This window comes from Oncorhynchus kisutch, linkage group LG7 (assembly GCF_002021735.2).
Source record: "Oncorhynchus kisutch isolate 150728-3 linkage group LG7, Okis_V2, whole genome shotgun sequence".
Lineage (NCBI taxonomy): Eukaryota > Metazoa > Chordata > Actinopteri > Salmoniformes > Salmonidae > Oncorhynchus > Oncorhynchus kisutch.
Genome location: NC_034180.2, coordinates 12,830,224 through 12,847,502, shown reverse-complemented (window position 1 = coordinate 12,847,502; position 17,279 = coordinate 12,830,224). Strand labels below are relative to the sequence as shown.

The window sequence follows — 17,279 nt, the reverse complement described above, 5'->3', positions numbered from 1 at the left end:
TCGTTATTTGTCCATGCCAGTACAATGTTTTATGTGCAAAAATTCAGTCAATATCTGATTGATTAAAAAAAAAATCTAAAAGTTTGTAATATTTTTACTGTTGCATTTATTAGAATTGTTATTTAAACGTTTTAACAATTTCGATTAACATTACTACTTCCACGCTCTCTCTCCCTCTCTGACACTGATATAGTAGAAAAAGGATGAATGAACTAACATGTTTTCATTAGAAAGCAGGGTCAGAGTTGTGATTTGTAGCTGTGTGTCTGTGTCCACAGGGGACTCCATGCAGTATGGCGTCTACCCAGCCGAGAGGGACTGCTACCAGACCATGAACTCCACCTCCAAGGCCCAGCGGTACACACATACACACACACATTAACTGATTTAATTGCACAAACACAGACCGATAAATACACACATGTAAACACACACAGCAACCACATAGAATGGAAGACATACTCTTATGGTCATTTAGCAGACTATTTTATATAAAGCTACTTACAGTTCAACCCACAACTGTAGTTTGGCATACTCTAACCAACTGAACCACTCTTATAGTGTTTCAAGAAGTGTACTATCATTCTAAAAGTCCTTACTGACAAAGACACTTTGATCCTATCAACCCTAATGGAGAAGTCAAAAGTTCCAATAATAATGATGATTATTTATGTACATTTTTTAAAGTGCTTTTCATTACACACATAATCTCAAAGTGCTATATATGTCCCCTGGTGTGCAGCATGAATAACCTGTACAGGAAGGAGCCTTGCCAAAGCCCAACAGAGCCCGCCCCAGTGCCCCCCAGCTTTGCCCCCTGCTTCGCTTCTGTAGAAGCCCGCACGGACAGCACCATGGGTGAGTGAAGTGCTCAGTCAATAAATGTTGACATACCTGGACATCAGAATCTGTGTGTAAAATGTCTTGTCTGTTATAAATAGAAAGTTGATCTCAAAAAGGGAAGTGCTATAAAATTAGCATGCAAAGGGTATTGTTTTGTTTGTCATTGCATAAATGCGTTTCACAAATGAGTGCGATTGCTGTAAATGTTTGGTGTCATAAATCGGGGATGACCAACCCTCTTTCTGGACTGCCAAGTATGCAGGCTTTTTCTCCAACCCTACTATAAAGCCTGTGTTAACTGCTTACCTTGTTATAAATGCTCTATGTTAATTGTTTCCCTCTTCTCTCTCAGATGTGGCGGGCCAGTATTTTCCTGAGGAGATTTGGTCGGCTCCCTCTGTGCCCCTCACCAATGAGTTCAGGTACAACGCCTCGGAGGCCGTGCCCTACGTACCTCAAGCCTCAGCCCCCTTCAATGGGTATGTCACTAAGCCGAGAGGGAATTTACAAATTGTGTCTTTTCTACAATCATGTTGTAGCTTAGGAAGCCATTTTTGATTGTCAGGCCATGTCGATCATACAGCTATTGTATACGGTAAGCATTTGCCTATGAACCAGAGTTTATAGACCTGAGGTGGTGTGCCCTAGTAGGATGTCGACTGTGTGCAGCTCACCCTGCACTATTACCTCAAACATTCTCATGTCTACCTACTTCTCATAAGCTTCCCAGTAAGGCAATTAAAACAATCAAGAATGCCAGGAGAGTGCTAAAAATAGCCCACATTAACATATGTTACCTAAGAAACAAGGTTCATGAAATCACTTGTTAATAATAGATGACATTCATATTCTAAAACTCACTTAGATAATACCTTTGATGATACAGTGGTAGCAATACATGGTTATAACATCTACAGAAAAGACAGAAATGCCAGTGGTGGAGGTGTTGCTGTCTATATTCAGAGCCACATTCCTGTAAAGCTTAGAAAGGATCTCATGTTAAATACTGTTGAAGTAATATGGCTTCAGGTTCACCAGCGTCACCTAAAGCCCATTCGGGTGGGAAGCTGCTATAGACCACAAACTGCTAACAGTCAGTAACTGGATAATATGTGTGAAATGCTTGATAATGTATGTGATATCAATAGAGGTATATTTTTCTGGGTGACCTTAATATTGACTGGCTTTCATCAAGCTTCCCACTCAAGAAAAAGCTTCAAACTGTAACCAGTGACTGCAACCTTTATTTAACTAGGCAAGTCAGTTAAGAACAAATTCTTATTTACAATGACGGCCTACCCAGGACAAACCTGGACGATGCTGAGCCAATTGTGCGTCGCCCTATGGGACTCCCAATCACGGCCGTATGGGATACAGCCTGGATTCGAACTGTAGTGATGCCTCTTGCACTGAGATGCAGTGCCTTAGACCGCTGCACCACCCCCACTCTGGGTTCATGTTATCAGTCAATCTACCAGGGTATTTACAAACAGCATAGGAATGAATTCATCAACATGTGTTGATCACATCTTTACTAATGCTGCAGAAATTAGCTTTAAAGCAGTATCCAAATCCATCGAATGTAGTGATCACAATATAGTAGCCATATTTAGGAAAACCAAAGTTTAATATAGTGTAAAAGAGGTCATACAATACGTTTTGTAGTGATTCCTATGTTGATGATGTAAAGAACATTTGCTGGTGTGTAATGAAGAGCAACCAGACGCTGCACTTGACACGTTTATGAAATTGCCTTTTCCAGTTACTAATAAGCATGCACCCATTAAGAAAATAACTGTAAAAAGGGATAAATCCCCATGGATTGATGAGGAATTGAAACATTTTATGGTTGAGAGGGATGCGGCAATTGGAATGGCAAATAAGTCTGGCTGCACAACCTATTGGAAAATGTACAGTACTGCAAACTGAGACATCATGTGACTAAGCTGAATGAAAAGAATAAACTATCCTATGAAACAAAGATAAATGAAGGATGGTAATACGCTTTGCAGCACCTTGCCAGCTACTTTAATGATTTGTTTTCATTGGCAAGATTAGCAAACTTAAGCATGACATGCCAGCAGCAAACGCTGACACGACACGTCCAAGTATATCTGACCAAATTATGAAAGACAAGCATTGTCATTTTGAATTCCAGAAAAGTGAGTGTGGAAGAGGTGAAAAAATCCACCTGGGTCTGACAACTTGGATGGAAAATTGCTGAGGATAATAGCGTACAATATTGTGACTCCTATTTACCATATTTTCATTCTAAGCCTATAAGAAAGTGTGTGCTCTCAGGCCTAGAGGGAAGCAAAAGTCATTCCGCTACCCAAGAATTGTAAAGCCCCTAAACTGGCTCAAATAGCCGACCAATCAGCCTGTTACCAAATTGTGTTCGACCATATTTATTTGTATTTATGCTACAATGCTATTTTACAGTAAACATATTGACAACAGACTTTCAACACTTTATAGGGAAGGACATTCAACATGCACGGCACTTACACAAATGATTGATTGGCTGAGAGAAATTGATAATAAAAAGATTTGTAGTAGTTGTTTTGTTAGACTTCTGTGCGGCTTTTGACATTATCGATCATAGTCTGCTGCTGGAAGAATGTATGTGTTATGGCTTTACACCCCCTGCTATATTGTTGAGAAAGAGCTACCTGTCTAACAGAACACAAAGGTTGTTCTTTAATGGAAGCCTCCAACAAAATCCAGATAGATACAGAGAATTCCTGATTCCATGTATGCGGATGACTCAACACTTTACACGTCAGCTACTACAGCGAGTGAAATTACTGAATTACGCTTAACAAAAAGCTGCCGTCAGTTTCAGAATAAGTCGCAAGAAATACGTTTTTCCTAAATATTTCTAAAACTAAAAGCATTGTAATTTGGGACAAATGGATTCACTAAGCCCTAAACCTTCAACTACATATTCTATTAAATAATGTGGAAATTGAGCAAGTTGAGGTGACTAAACTGCTTGGAGGTGTTGATGCAACAGTAGCTAAGATGGGGAGAAGTCTGTCCATAATAAAGCGCTGCTCTGCCTTCTTAAAACCACTATTAATAAGTCAAGAACAGACTATGGGAGGCGCGAACAGACTATGAGAGGCGCACAGTTCTACATAGAGCCATGGCTACATGGAACTCTATTCCACGTCAGGTAACTGATGCAAGCAGTGGAATCAGATATATATATATATATATATATGCATTTTTTAAAATAAAAATACACCTTATGGAACAGCGGGGACTGTGAAGAGACACAGGCACACGCATACACATAACACACGCACTCTACACACACGCTTTTGTATTGTTGATATGTGGTACTGGAGTAGTGGCCTGAGTGCACAGACTTAATGTGTTGTGAAATGTAATGTCATGTAATATTTGTAATGATATGTAACTGCCTTAATGTTGCTGGACTCCAGGGATCCTTAATAAATGCAAATGTGTTTACCCCTGTGATGTGGTTACCTGTCAAATCATATACGTTTTTTATTGTGAAATTATGTGTGTTAGCTCATTTACGATTTTGTGTTTTCGTTAATGTTTATTTGTGTTCTTGAACAGCTTCCCTTGGAACAGTGCCAACAGCCAATGTAACAGCCCGTATGCATACTGTGGCCAGGGCAATTACATGTCAGCAGGTAGGTGTCAAATCTACTGTGTTATTGTGTGTCTTATACAGGTCTCCCTTGAAAAGGGCGTTTGAGCTCAATGGTACAACCTGGTGAAATATCATGGGAAAAACACTTACCATTGTATCTGTACCATCGGTCCACAGGCAACACCAACTTCCACAACAGTTTCCCGTGCCAGCCAGAGAGCCAGGCGGTAGCCTACAGCCACCGGCCCAGCTGGAGCGAGGAGTGTTCCCAGGAGGCTCCCTCAACCTGGGATACAGCCGGCTGTGTGGGCAGCAAGGTAAACCCCCGGGACCCGCTGCTGGCTCCATTCAACCTAATCCCCCTAATATCTATCATTACTGTCCCCGTCTGCCTCAGTCAATGACCTAGTCCTAACCACGACTTCGTCCAGGTTTGGTGTCTGCACCAAGGAAAAAGCTTAAACAGGGAACTGCCTTCATTTACACTTAAGATTATTTATTTTTTCTTCAAACTTTTATTTTGCCCTTTTGATCTGTCCCCAATGTTTCTCCTTGTTGAAAAAGGCATGTGCAAACACTTAGTAAATCTGTCTAAGTTAAGCGTATTATATATTTATGATTTTAATATAAAGTATAAAGGATTGTTTGGAATTATTTAAGTGGAAAATCAATATAAGTGTTATTGTAACTCATCTGAATCTGTGGAGCTACCGTTTTGTTGACTGTCTGTTTTCTGAAATGCCCTTGGCCTCTGTAACCTCTGTTTTTCCCTTTTGGTGTGCTGTCTGTGGTTACCAAATCTAACTGTGTGATTTATAACAAAGCAAATATAGCTTATAAAATAGGAACTGCAATCTCTGCGGTTTGAATGGGAATCTAGGGAGTGAGGCTTTGTCTTCTTCTCTTGAGTGGAAAACTTCCACTTTTCACAAACTACCCACCATGGTCAGGGCCTCAGCATGGGTCAATACAATGTTGATCATAGTCATTCGGTTAGGCTTTATTTTTTTATTTTTTCACCTTTATTTAACCAGGTAGGCAAGTTGAGAACAAGTTCTCATTTACAATTGTGACCTGGCCAAGATAAAGCAAAGCGGTTCGACACATACAACGACACATGAAGTAAAACAAACATACAGTCAATAATACAGTAGAAACAAGTCTATATACGATGTGAGCAAATGAGGTGAGATAAGGGAGGTAAAGAGACCATTGTTTACCTGTTATTTAGACAAAACAATGTCACTGACCACCTCCATTATCAAATGTTTTGTGTGCAATGTTCCCTCAAATATTTTTTGGCACTGAGCAAATTTCTGGTCTGCTGAGCACAAACTTGCTTTTTGTGAAAATTCTGTGCAACTTCCAACATTCACTCTGAACACTGAGGCTCTACCCGCGTTAAATTACAGTTTTAAAAGTGGCCTTGTAGGCTACTGTGGCTATTTGATCATAGTGTAGGCCTACCATAAAAAAACAATGGAGAAAATACATCCCATAATATTTTTACATGGAAATAGCAGTTATATCATTCAGCCTACAGTAGCAGCCAATGTGTGGTGTTCAATGTAGGTCTACATTCCATGAGACTTTTGAAGAAGAAAAAACATGCCGGGCTTGACATTAATCTTCAGACAAGGAGGTGACTGAAAATGTTGTTGTTTGATGCAAGAAACCACTTTACAAAATAAAATGCATTATTATTCCCATATTCCCAAATTATGCTACCCTCTGCCTATTGGCTACTTAGTTTATTCAAGCCTGTCTCAAAATAAAACACTGCGTCTTTAAGACAAAAAAAAGCTCTTTACCTGACTTGCTTTTCAAAAATGCCTAGAGGTGTATTAGTTTTGCGCTCTTGTAGGAAACAATCACTCCCCTATTGCTGACTACAAATGGGCTAATATCTCACTAACCAGCAACGGATATGAACATAATGTTTACATGTGGCTCAAAACAAGCACATCTACTCACAGTCCAGTGTAAATTGCACAGATCCATATATGGCAATGGTCTATTTGCATATAGGCCTAATGCATCTCTGATTTGTTTATGCCACACAGGCTGAGTAGTTTTATTTATTTATTTGTTATTTTACCAGGTAAATTGACTGGGAACACATTCTCATTTGCATCAATGACCTGGGGAATAGTTACAGGGAAGAAATGAGCCAATTGTAAACTGGGGATTATTAGGTGACCGTGATGGTTTGAGGGCCAGATTGGGAATTTAGCCAGGACACCAGGGTTAACACCCCTACTCTTACAACAAGTGCCATGGGATCTTTAATGATCTCAGAGAGTCAGGACACCTGTTTAATGTCCCATCCGAAAGACAGCACCCTACACAGGGCAGTGTCCCCAATCACTGCTCTGGGGCATTGGGATATTTTTTTTAGACCAGAGGAAAGAGTGCCTCCTACTGGCCCTCCAACACCACTTCCGGCAGCATCTGGTCTCCCATCCAGGAACTGACCAGGACCAACCCTGCTTAGCTTCAGAAGCAAGCCAGCAGTGGTATGCAGGGTGGTATAGTGCGTTTCAATGCAATAGAATCCTACTCCAATATGTTCTGCCTACAACAATATCTCTTGCATAGTTTCGGTTTGTTGCACCGAAAGTGGCGAATATTGTGTTGATTCGATCACAATTGCTACAGAAAAGGGAAACGTTGATAGTGTTAACAGGGAAAACTCTAGAACAGTTGTCACCAACCTTTTCTGAGTCAAGATCAATTTGAGTCAAAATGCAAGCTGAGATCTACCACTCAGATTTTTTTTTAAACATGATTTACAAAATGTAAGCCTATGCAACATTAACCAATTTAAAACAGTATTGTTGCAATGAGTTTTGTGCTGTCAGGCCCAATACGTTATGACCGAATATTGGCTTTGCTTGAATTGCCCAGCCAATGTGTTGTTCGGGACATTTGAAAAAAAATCTAATTCAAAATTTGAGGTAGGCTGTATGATCACATCAGTAATATATCCATTATTGTATTACTTGTGAAGCACAGCTGAGTGGGCATATGTTCAAATAATTAGCTTTTTCTAAAAAATATTTACTGGGCTTATGGTGCCTGCATCTGATGGTCTGTCCCTTTCCTCCACTGACACTGACCAAAAAGGGACACCGTCTTCCAGATGATGGCGAAACATGAGTCGCACCGCATTATTTCTGCTTCATGCACAAATGTGTTACTCCTATGAACAGAGAAAGTGAAAGCCGCAAATAATAACAATGCAAGCCTATATATGCACTTTCCTACTCATTCATTACTGTTGCAGTGCTTGTTGTAGTGCTGAGTGGAAATAGGAAGAACATGCATTTTATGGCTTATAAAAACCATCTCTTTGCTGTACTCATTGACAGCCTCTCTAGTCATTTTTGAAATCTCATTTTGAAATCTCACAGTATCAACTTTACTGTAGCTTTCTTTTATGCCTGCTACGTTACTGCAGACACGGTCATCTGTGCCATACGATTGGTCAGCGGTAGACCTATAGAGCACTTGATTTTCTCTTTGGGCCCGCTGTGATCGCAGAGTTTGTACCTTAAGACACATGAAGTGGTTAAAAATGGCAACAGTTCTAAAGGGAACATTGTGTGTATAGGAATTCAAACATAGCTTCTCATAAACTTTACTTTTAGATTTTTGCCATGAATGAAGTGTCCAGCAACATTTAATACGATCATTTTTTTGTTAAATAAATGGTGCCATATCTTTTCTAAACCATATTTTGTTTCTCTTGCTTTGTTTCCCCTGTAGCCATATTTCCCTGGCACCAGGAGCCTGTCCCCCATGTCCAGTCTGTTCGGTTCCATCTGGACCCCCCAGAGTGAGCCATACCAAAGCCACTTCCAGCCCGAGCGCTCAGTCCCCATGTCCCCGGTGTCACCCGTCTGCCCCATCACCCCACCTCACGCCCCCTTCAACCGGGAGCCCGGGGGCATGTGCCGCCCCAAGCAGTACTCCAGCTTCAACCCTTTCGGCCCCCACATGAACCTGGACATTTGGAACTCCTCATCCAACCGCAGCTCAAACTCGCAGCTGTCCAACGACTCGGGCTACTGCGGCGACGTTTAATAAAAACCTGGCATAACCGACGACAACAAACAAAACGATGCTATGAAATAAAGGAACAAGAAATGAATGTGCTTTTATCGATAATGGGGGAAAAATGTGAATATTCCTTTACTTTTATGTTCCTTTTTTTCAAACGTTCAATGTTGTGAAAAGTTAAGCATTTGTTGTATATTTTTCTAGATGTTTTGCAGTTTTGATCATAGAAAATAAAAAAAATAAAAACAGTTTTGTACTTGATGTCTTGTTTGCTGTCCCCCACGCTACAACTATTTAGAATATAGTAACCAAAGGACCGCATAAGCCTGTTATCTTTGCCATCCATCAAAATCACTTTCATACAGCAATTTAAATTGCTTTTCAAAAACAATTATAACCAGAAAATGTCACAGAATTCAAATGTACAGTCGTGGCCAAAAGTTTTGAGAATGACACAAATATTAATTTCCACAAAGATTGCTGCTTCAGTGTCTTCAGATATTTTTTCAGATGTTACTATGGAATACTGAAGTATAATTACAAACATTTCATAAGTGTCAAAGGCTTTTATTGACAATTACATGAAGTTTATGCAAAGAGTCAATATTTGCAGTGTTGACCCTTCTTTTTCAAGACCTCTGCAATCTGCCCTGGCATGCTGTTAATTAACTTCTGGGCCACATCCTGACTAATGGCAGCCCATTCTTGCATAATCAATGCTTGGAGTTTGTCATAATTTGTGGGTTTTTGTTTGTCCACCTACCTCTTGAGGATTGACCACAAGTTCTCAATGGGATTAAGGTCTGGGGAGTTTCCTGGCCATGGACCCAAAATATATTTTGTTCCTCAAGCCACTTAGTTATCACTTTTTCCTTATGGCAAGGTGCTCCATCATGCTGGAAAAGGCATTGTTCGTCACCAAACTGTTCCTGGATGGTTGGGAGAAGTTGCTCTCGGAGGATGTGTTGATACCATTCTTTATTCATGGCTGTGTTCTTAGGCAAAATTGTGAGTGAGCCCACTCCCTTGGCTGAGAAGCAACCCCACACATGAATGATCTTAGGATGCTTTACTGTTGGCATGACACAGGACTGATGGTAGCGCTCACCTTGTCTTCTCTGGACAAGCTTTTTTCCGGATGCCCCAAACAATCGGAAGGGGGAGAGAAAATCAGAGAAAATGACTTTACCCCAGTCCTCAGCAGTCCAATCCCTGTACCTTTTGACACCTTCACAACAATTGAACCGCTCTTCTTAAAGTTCTTGATGATCCGATAAATGGTTGATTTAGGTGCAGTCTTATTGGCAGCAATATCCTTGCCTGTGAAGCCCTTTTTGTGCAAAGCATTGAGGGCACGTGTTTCCTTGCAGGTAACCATGGTTGACAGAGGAAGAACAATGATTCCAAGCACCACCCTCCTTTTGAAGCTTCCAGTCTGTTATTCGAACTCAATCAGCATGACAGAGTGATCTCTAGCCTTGTCCTCGTCAACACTCACACCTGTGTTAACGAGAGAATCACTGACATGATGTCAGCTGGTCCTTTTGTGGCAGGGCTGAAATGCAGTGGAAATGTTTTTGGGGGATTCAGTTCATTTACATGGCAAAGAGGGACTTTGCAATTAATTGCAATTCATCTGATCACTCTTCATAACATTCTGGAGTATATGCAAATTGCCATCATACAAACTGAGTCAGCAGACTTTGTGAAAATGTATATTTGTGTCATTCTCAAAACTTTTGGCCACGACTGTACAACAGGTGATGCCCTAATAATATACAGTGAAACTAAGTGAAATAGAGACCAAACCAAGTAATCAATTGATTCAAATCACTGTGCACAATTGATATCAATCAATTAAAAGTATGTTTATAAAAGTCACATTTTTAAGATGAGGATTATTCGTTGTTGATCTTCGACCATGAATTGAACTATACTGAACAAAAATAAACACAACATGTAACAATTTCAAGTTCATATTATGAAATCAGTCAATTTAAATACATTCATTAGGCACTAATCTAGGGGCTGGGAGGGCATAAGCCCACCCACTTGGGAGGCAGGCCCAGACAATCTGAATTCGTTTTTCCCCACAAAAGAGCTTTATTATAGACAGAAATACTCCTCAGTTTCATCAGCTGTCTGGGTGGCTGGTATTAGACCATGTGGAGGTCTGTTATTGTCCCCACCACAAGGTGCACCTGTGTAAGGATCATGCTTTTTAATCAGCTTCTTGATATGCCACACCTGTCAGGTGACTGGGTTATCTTGGCAAAAGACAAAATGCTCACTGACAGGGATGTAAACACATTTATGCAAAACATTTTATAAAAAAGCTTTTTGTGCGGATGGAACATTTCTGGGATCTTTTATTTCAGCTCATGAAACATGGGACAAACAATTTACATTTATATTTTTTGTTCAGTATAAATCAGAAATAATACTTGATAAAACCATCCCCATGTTTCACTCTGGCTTCACTTCCTCTTTTGACTCAATGTACTGTTCCATATGTGTTTTTGGACAGAGAAAAGGGAAATACTACATTATGCTCACTATTTGGCATAATTTGCCTGGCTACCCAAACTCCTTGCTACGGCCAAATGCTACGTCACGCCATTCCAATGGACAGTATATTGCTTGCAAGAACAGGCGCCAAGGGAATTTGGGACAGTCAAATTCTCACTGACCGGTGAGGGAGACTCAGAACACATTTTAGAAGACGGACCACTCTTATGTTTGATTGAATCTAGTGGTTTATTTTGCTCTACATTTCTCAAGTTCTAATCATTTAAAAATAATTGTCATAGTTGTATAAACACTGTGGCCAGTTTATTAGGTGCACCACCCCGTTCAGGAAAATGGTTCGCTCCTACAGACAGTGAGTCACGTGGCAGTGGCTTGCTACATAAAGCAGGCTGAAAGACATTGAGGCATTCAGTTACTGTTCGATTGGGGGAAAGGACTGACCTAAGCGACTTAGTGCCAGGCACGCTTGGTCCAATATCTCAGAAACGTCCGGCCTCCTGGACTTTTCACGAATGACAGTGCAAGGGTTTACCGAGAATGGTGAAAAAAAAAACATAGTCAGTGGCAGTCCTGTGGACGAAAACAGCTCGTTGATGAGCTGTCGAATGAGAATGGAAAGAATCGTGCAAGCTAACAGGCGGACGACAAACAGGTAAATAATGGCGCAGTAAAACAGTGGTGTGTAGAACAGCATCTTGGAGCGTAGAACTCGTCAGTCCTTGTCACGGATGGGCTATTGCAGCAGAAGACCACACCGGGTTCCACTCCTATCAGCTAAAAACAAGAAGAAGCGGCTCCAGTTGGCACGCAATCACCAACTGGGCAATTGAGGAGTGGAAAAACATTGCCTGGTCTGATGAATCTCGCTTCCTATTGCGTCATGCTGATGGCAGAGTCAGGACTTGGAGTAAACAGCATGAGTCCATGGCCACATTCTGCCTGGTGTCAACGGTACAGGCTGGTGGTGTAATGGTGTGGGGAATGTTTTCTCCTGGCACATGTTAGGTCCTTTGATAACAATTGAGCAACATTTATTTATTTTATTTTATTTATTTTACCTTTATTTAACCAGGTAGGCAAGTTGAGAACAAGTTCTCATTTACAATTGCGACCTGGCCAAGATAAAGCAAAGCAGTTCGACAGATAAAACGACACAGAGTTACACATGGAGTAAAAACAAACATACAGTCAATAATGCAGTATAAACAAGTCTATATACAATGTGAGCAAATGAGGTGAGAAGGGAGGTAAAGGCAAAAAAGGCCATGATGGCAAAGTAAATACAATATAGCAAGTAAAATACTGGAATGGTAGTTTTGCAATGGAAGAATGTGCAAAGTAGAAATAAAAAAATAATGGGGTGCAAAGGAGCAAAATAAATTAATTAATTAAAATTAAATACAGTTGGGAAAGAGGTAGTTGTTTGGGCTAAATTATAGGTGGGCTATGTACAGAACTGGAAGGAGAGGCGGCCAAAGAAAGAATTGGTTTTGGGGGTGACTAGAGAGATATACCTGCTGGAGCGTGTGCTACAGGTGGGAGATGCTATGGTGACCAGCGAGCTGAGATAAGGGGGGACTTTACCTAGCAGGGTCTTGTAGATGACATGGAGCCAGTGGGTTTGGCGACGAGTATGAAGCGAGGGCCAGCCAACGAGAGCGTACAGGTCGCAATGGTGGGTAGTATATGGGGCTTTGGTGATAAAACGGATTGCACTGTGATAGACTGCATCCAATTTGTTGAGTAGGGTATTGGAGGCTATTTTGTAAATGACATCGCCAAAGTCGAGGATTGGTAGGATGGTCAGTTTTACAAGGGTATGTTTGGCAGCATGAGTGAAGGATGCTTTGTTGCGAAATAGGAAGCCAATTCTAGATTTAACTTTGGATTGGAGATGTTTGATATGGGTCTGGAAGGAGAGTTTACAGTCTAACCAGACACCTAAGTATTTGTAGTTGTCCACGTATTCTAAGTCAGAGCCGTCCAGAGTAGTGATGTTGGACAGGCGGGTAGGTGCAGGTAGCGATCGGTTGAAGAGCATGCATTTAGTTTTACTTGTATTTAAGAGCAATTGGAGGCCACGGAAGGAGAGTTGTATGGCATTGAAACATGTACATGCCCTGAAGAATTCAGGCTGTTCTGGAGGTAAAGGGGCGTCTGACCCGGTACTAGATAGGTGTACCTAATAAACTAGCTGTATGTTGTATCTTACAACCTAGTTATTATAATCTGAATAATTGGGCACACTTTTATGAATAACCATTTTAAATGCTTATTTTCATGTCTATGAATTTGAGGGGTTACATTTCTCCAGCCCGATCCAGCAGCAGACACAGGGATGGGAAGAAAGATTTATTGAGCAATCTTGAGGAGCTTGTGTTCCATGTCAGTGCTCTAGAAGTCTATCAAAATGGACGTTTAGAGTCAATTGGACCTGTTGGTAGTGTAACACTTCGCCTAAACAATCCATTTTAGAGAAAAATGTTCTTGGTTTACAACAGGGTTCCCCAAATTTGGCCTGTGGATGGTTTTATTTGGCCCCCCAAGTTTTTTGAGCACATGGAAGACTGGAAAAACACCAGTCGGCTCCAAGTGATTTTCATTTAAGATATCTGTTCCCAAGTATTCCCACGCATAATAGAGACACGTGATCGTGTACAAATGTAACCAAGGTTTAAAATGAATATTTTTTTAGTCAAACATATGTTTGGACTTCTTGCGGTCAATTCGCAGTCTACAAATGATTTGTAATTATATTCCGGCCCACTACCGTCCACTAAAGATAAAATAGGCCTGCGGCTGAATCTAGTTGATCCATGGTTTACAACACTATGTTGTATATTTCATATCCCAACACAACATTAATTTTCACAGAGGCAGATTCACAAAGCAATGACAATGGGGGGGATTTTGGGCAGTAAAATACGAAGGTGTGAGAAACATTGTGCGTAGAGATGTCAGTGTTTTCGACATAGCTTTTATTGAATTACAAACTCAATGCTGTCCTATATTGAGGTAGAGGTTTCCACATTTATTCTGACTGGCCATTGGGGCAGTGGAGACAAGCCTCACCTAGGCATGCCAGTCTCTCTTGGCTAAGAGTTGAGGAGAGACTGACTGCATCACTTCCTCTTTTTATAAGAAACAATGTGTTGAAAATCCCAAATTGTTTGCATAGTCAATTTACACACAGCTCTGACACGCACGCTTATGCCACCAGGGGTCTTTTCACAGTCCCCAAATCAAGAAAGCGTACATTATTATATAGAGCCCTTATTGCATGGAACTTCCTTCTATCTCAAATTGCTCAAATAAACAGCAAATCTGGTTTCAAAAAACAGATAAAGCAACACCTCACTGCACAACGCCTCTGCCCTATTTGACATAGATAGTTTGTGTGTATACATTGATATGTAGGCAATGTGTGCCTTTTAACATGTTTTATGTGATTCTGTCCTTGAGCTGTTCTTGTTAATTAATGTTCTGTATTATGTCATTCTGTGTCATGTTCCAGGTTTTTTTGTGTGAACCCCAGGAAGAGTAGCTGCTGCTTTTGCAACAGCTAATGGGGATCCTAATAAAATACCAAAAATACCCAGAGACTGCTTTTCTTAAAAATGTAGATATTCCTCAATTCTATAATTTCCCTCACATATTTTGTCTGGTACCTATTCTACAAGTGCTGTGAAAATTATCGGTGATCAATAGTATAGTTCACACCACTCCTTGTGTAACCTCTGAGGATGATTCCAGGCTGGAGTATGGACATTAGTGTAAACCTATTCAATGATCAGACAATGCAAGAGATGCTGTGCTATGGCAAGGGTGTACTTTGGGGGTTTAGGACCCTGAACATCAGCAGACACAATCTGCAATCCTTCAACAATCACCTTTTCATGAAACCGGACAAGTTGACCACCATCGACTTGAGTTGGAATGTTTTCCATAGCATACTTGACAGCTGCGTCTGGCCTCCAAGTCTCAGCTTACTGAACCTCTCGTCCTCCCACTTAACAAAGGCAACCCTTTGCCTTCCGAAGAGTTTGCACGTTCTTGATTTAAGCAACAATGACCTGACGCTGTTAAACATTGAACTTCCTCTCCTTACTGAGTTGTACTTCTCTGGCAACAAGATCTTGAGTTTGATGGATGGAAAGTTGTATATTTGTCTGGAGGTTTTCTCCATTCGTAACAATGCCCTTTGCTCCTTTAGCTGTGATGACTTGGAGGGATACAACAAACTAAGGGTTCTGGAGGCTGGTATCAACACATTCGTATGTTCGTGTGACTTTGTGGCTTTCATGCAAGATGACATGGGTCATCTACCCACCTTAGTAGATGGATCTGGGGCCTATGAATGCGAGTCACCTGACGCGGTGAGAGGGATGCCCATCGTAGACGCTCGGCTATCAGTGTTTGAGTGCCACGCAACATTATTCCTGTCCTTTCTTTGCACTAGCATTCTCATGGTCTTTCCTGTGTCTGGATGTCTGTGTTACAATTGCGATGCCCTGTGGTACCTAAAAATGACCTGGATTTGGCTGAGAGCTAAAAGGAGGCCAGTTCAAGAGAGGCGACTGTCGGCTACGATGCCTTTGTAACCTATAGTGAGAGAGATCTGGGTGGGAGGAGGAGCATCTGGTCCCAGAGCTTGAGCAAGTGCAACAGTCATTACGGATCTACCTCCACAAGAGGGACTTCCTGCCCGGTGGGTGGATCTTGGACAACATCATGGACACCATAGAGAAGAGCCACAGGACACTCTTTGTCCTCTCCCAGAACTTTGTGTGAGTACGAGCTGGACTATTCCCACTTCAGACTGTTAGATTTAAAAACCGTCCCCAAAAGGCTCTGTAAGCTGTGAAAGGACATGAACTCTAGGACCTACCTGGAATGGCCAGAAGATGACAACCAGTAAACTGAGTTTTGGCAAAGTCTAAAAGTGTCAATACAAAGACCTGACAGAAAGCTTGAAAAAGACATTCATTTGGAGTGAAAATGTAGGTATGCTATTGCTGTGCTGCTGTTATTTGAAACAATGGAATTTCCTTAATGTGAAATGTTTTGTTTATTAAAAGGTGCATCAATGCAATTCAGGGTAGTGTTCTGTAGGCAAAAAAGGGGAGATAATGTTTTGAACCCTACCAGAGATACTGGATATAATGAGCAAATGCTTGTGTCTCCATCCAAACAATGGGATTTGTTGTCCACAGAGTGGAACGTCGGGCTGTCAAGCTTATTTACTTAAAACATTTAACTTATTCCTCTCTTTGGATTTGTGGATACATCTTGTTATTTGAATATTAGATGAGAGGTGTTGACATCAACCACCTCCCACTGAGCACAGACTTTAACATCTACTCCACGTTGGTTCAATGTAATTTCATTGAAATTACTTGGAAACAACGTTGATTCATTGGCCGTCTCGAATTTCAACAAGGACAACTCCAATATAAAGTGTTTTTTTTTAATCAGTACACCCGTGACAACCTAAGCATTACGGAACCTCTATGAGATCAAATAAGCCATCAAAATAGCAATTCATTTTTATCTTGACTAAATTCGTCAATATCTCATTGCCCCCCATACAAAAACGTGTAATTTGCTAATGAATGATCTTCGCAAAGTGGACAGATTTTGGGCCCTTTCGTTTCCCATCTTCCTCTCTGACCTTACAACCTAGGCAGGCTCAATCCCAATCAATCACTCTTCACCCCTATCAACTCTTTATTGACCTCAATTCTGAATACGTTTATATCAAGTAAGAAATGTCGGTGCTAAGCCTAGTTTCCATAATCCTGGTTGCACTGTCCTCAGCACCTGAATTTTAGAGCAAACCTGCTTACCTTAATCTCAGTTGCAGTGTGTTAAAATCTCTTATCTACCACTAGTGGTCATGCAAGACCTACCAAGGGTTAGATTTAAATCCCTGACATGTTACTATGATTATCAGTTTTCTGACATATTGTTTCACATTAGTCTACAGTGATCATAAGAAGGCAAAATGCAATTGGTATGCTTGGTCAGTATTTTTTGTGTATATATATATATATACAAAAAATAATAATATATATATATATATATATATATATATATATATACACATTTTAGGGTGTACATCAGCTTTAATATTGCAGATAGATTGTGGATTCTATCAATGTAATTAGCTGCATCATTTCTAATCTCCCACATATTTTTTGGTAAATATATATTTTTA

General features: G+C 40.6%; 1 protein-coding gene and 1 pseudogene across 8 annotated transcripts in view; both read left to right on the top strand.

The window, feature by feature from the left end:
• The window catches only part of LOC109894197 (transmembrane protein 131-like), a 109,199-nt gene extending 100,405 nt beyond the window's left edge, over positions 1–8,794 (top strand). For all 8 annotated transcript variants that reach the window (XM_031828499.1, XM_031828497.1, XM_031828498.1 and 5 more), the window contains 6 exons: positions 279–357; positions 743–858; positions 1,196–1,322; positions 4,435–4,511; positions 4,649–4,788; positions 8,240–8,794. In XM_031828499.1, coding sequence (XP_031684359.1) covers positions 279–357; positions 743–858; positions 1,196–1,322; positions 4,435–4,511; positions 4,649–4,788; positions 8,240–8,557 — 857 coding nt within the window. In that variant the 3' untranslated portion in view covers positions 8,558–8,794. The remainder of the gene's footprint in view (positions 1–278; positions 358–742; positions 859–1,195; positions 1,323–4,434; positions 4,512–4,648; positions 4,789–8,239) is intronic.
• Positions 8,795–11,394: 2,600 nt separating this feature from the next.
• LOC109894788 (toll-like receptor 2) lies at positions 11,395–16,058 on the top strand (annotated as a pseudogene).
• The last annotated feature ends 1,221 nt before the right edge of the window (positions 16,059–17,279 follow it).